The 1,146-nt window shown below is 44.6% G+C and overlaps 1 protein-coding gene across 1 annotated transcript in view; it reads right to left on the bottom strand.

The window, feature by feature from the left end:
- Positions 1-1,146, bottom strand: part of HOXA11 (homeobox A11) — a 4,559-nt gene that overhangs the window by 2,340 nt on the left and 1,073 nt on the right. Inside the window, exon 2 of the mRNA XM_008632049.2 lies at positions 1,058-1,141. Coding sequence (XP_008630271.1) covers positions 1,058-1,141 — 84 coding nt within the window. The remainder of the gene's footprint in view (positions 1-1,057; positions 1,142-1,146) is intronic.

The raw sequence follows: 1,146 nt of genomic DNA, 5'->3' as shown, positions 1-1,146 counted from the left end.
TGCAGCGGGCAGCGCTGCAGCGGGCGGGGGGGCCCGCGCCCAACCCTCCCCGAGCCCGTACCCGCTTGGATCTCGCCCTCGTTCCCTGGCCTAATCCCGTCTCTACGTCCCGAGCAGAGGAAAAGCCCCTAAGCCCAAGGCTGAGGCGTCTCCTTCTCCCCCTAGCCGGCTATTTTCAAGCACGCTCTCCACCGCATCGAGGTATTCTCCTCTCGATTAGCCATTACGGTTTTAAAGTTCATTAAGCAGAATATAAAAGGTTTCAAGGTTCAGGAGCTCTTTACATTAAACGTAGTTGCTATCCCTTTAAAAACTTCCTTTTCTGGTACAGTTCATTGTCGAGGTATTTTTTCCCCCGGCCGTATACTAGCTTTGCCTTTTAAAAAGCCCACATAAAAAAATCAGACTTTGACAGATTGAATAACAATTGTAAGTAACAAACTGTTGGACAGAAGGCAACACGTAATTGCCACAGTGCCTTAGTAAAATGGCTTCCTTTAGACAAAAAGGCCAGCTTTAGGTTAATTTGCTTCTTTTAATATATTGCTACAGTTCAGGCGGCTACTTTATCTGTTAAACGCTATTCTAGTGCAATCGTTAAAACGGCGAAGGCTTTGAATTCAGCTCCTAACAAGACTTCTGGTGCAACACATGGCTTTTATAAAATCACTGGATTACATTGATATCAAAGGAGTCAGGATCTCCTTTTTTTGCCGAATTTACAGGCACAGAACTAACGTTATTATATTTTCAAGAGCTGACCACGGAACTCTTTTTTTATTATTATTTTTCTTTAAAAAGCAGAAAAAAGAAAAAAGGAGCAAAAAAAAGAAAAAAATTTTTTTAGGCATTCATTGCCCGGTGGGTATTTCACGGCCAATTTCAGCACTAAACACGTGATCTCGCCTTTTATAACAAAGTTTTGTTGGGGGAAATCTAAAGGCCCTTCATAAACCTTATATGCTTATAAAACAGCATATAAAAATTTAACAGCGGCGGTGCGCTAGGTTTCAAGCTGCCTTTCCTAAAAGCGCTCCGGCGCTGCCTTTATACGTACTGGAACTGCCGGATTTCTCCTCATTGTTGCCGGAAGATGACTCGGGGCTGCTGCTGCTCTCCGGCCCCCTCCTCCTCTCCCTCCCCGCC

Source organism: Corvus brachyrhynchos, unplaced genomic scaffold (assembly GCF_000691975.1).
Source record: "Corvus brachyrhynchos isolate BGI_N302 unplaced genomic scaffold, ASM69197v1 scaffold53, whole genome shotgun sequence".
NCBI lineage: Eukaryota > Metazoa > Chordata > Aves > Passeriformes > Corvidae > Corvus > Corvus brachyrhynchos.
This window is presented reverse-complemented; position numbering and strand designations above follow the sequence as displayed.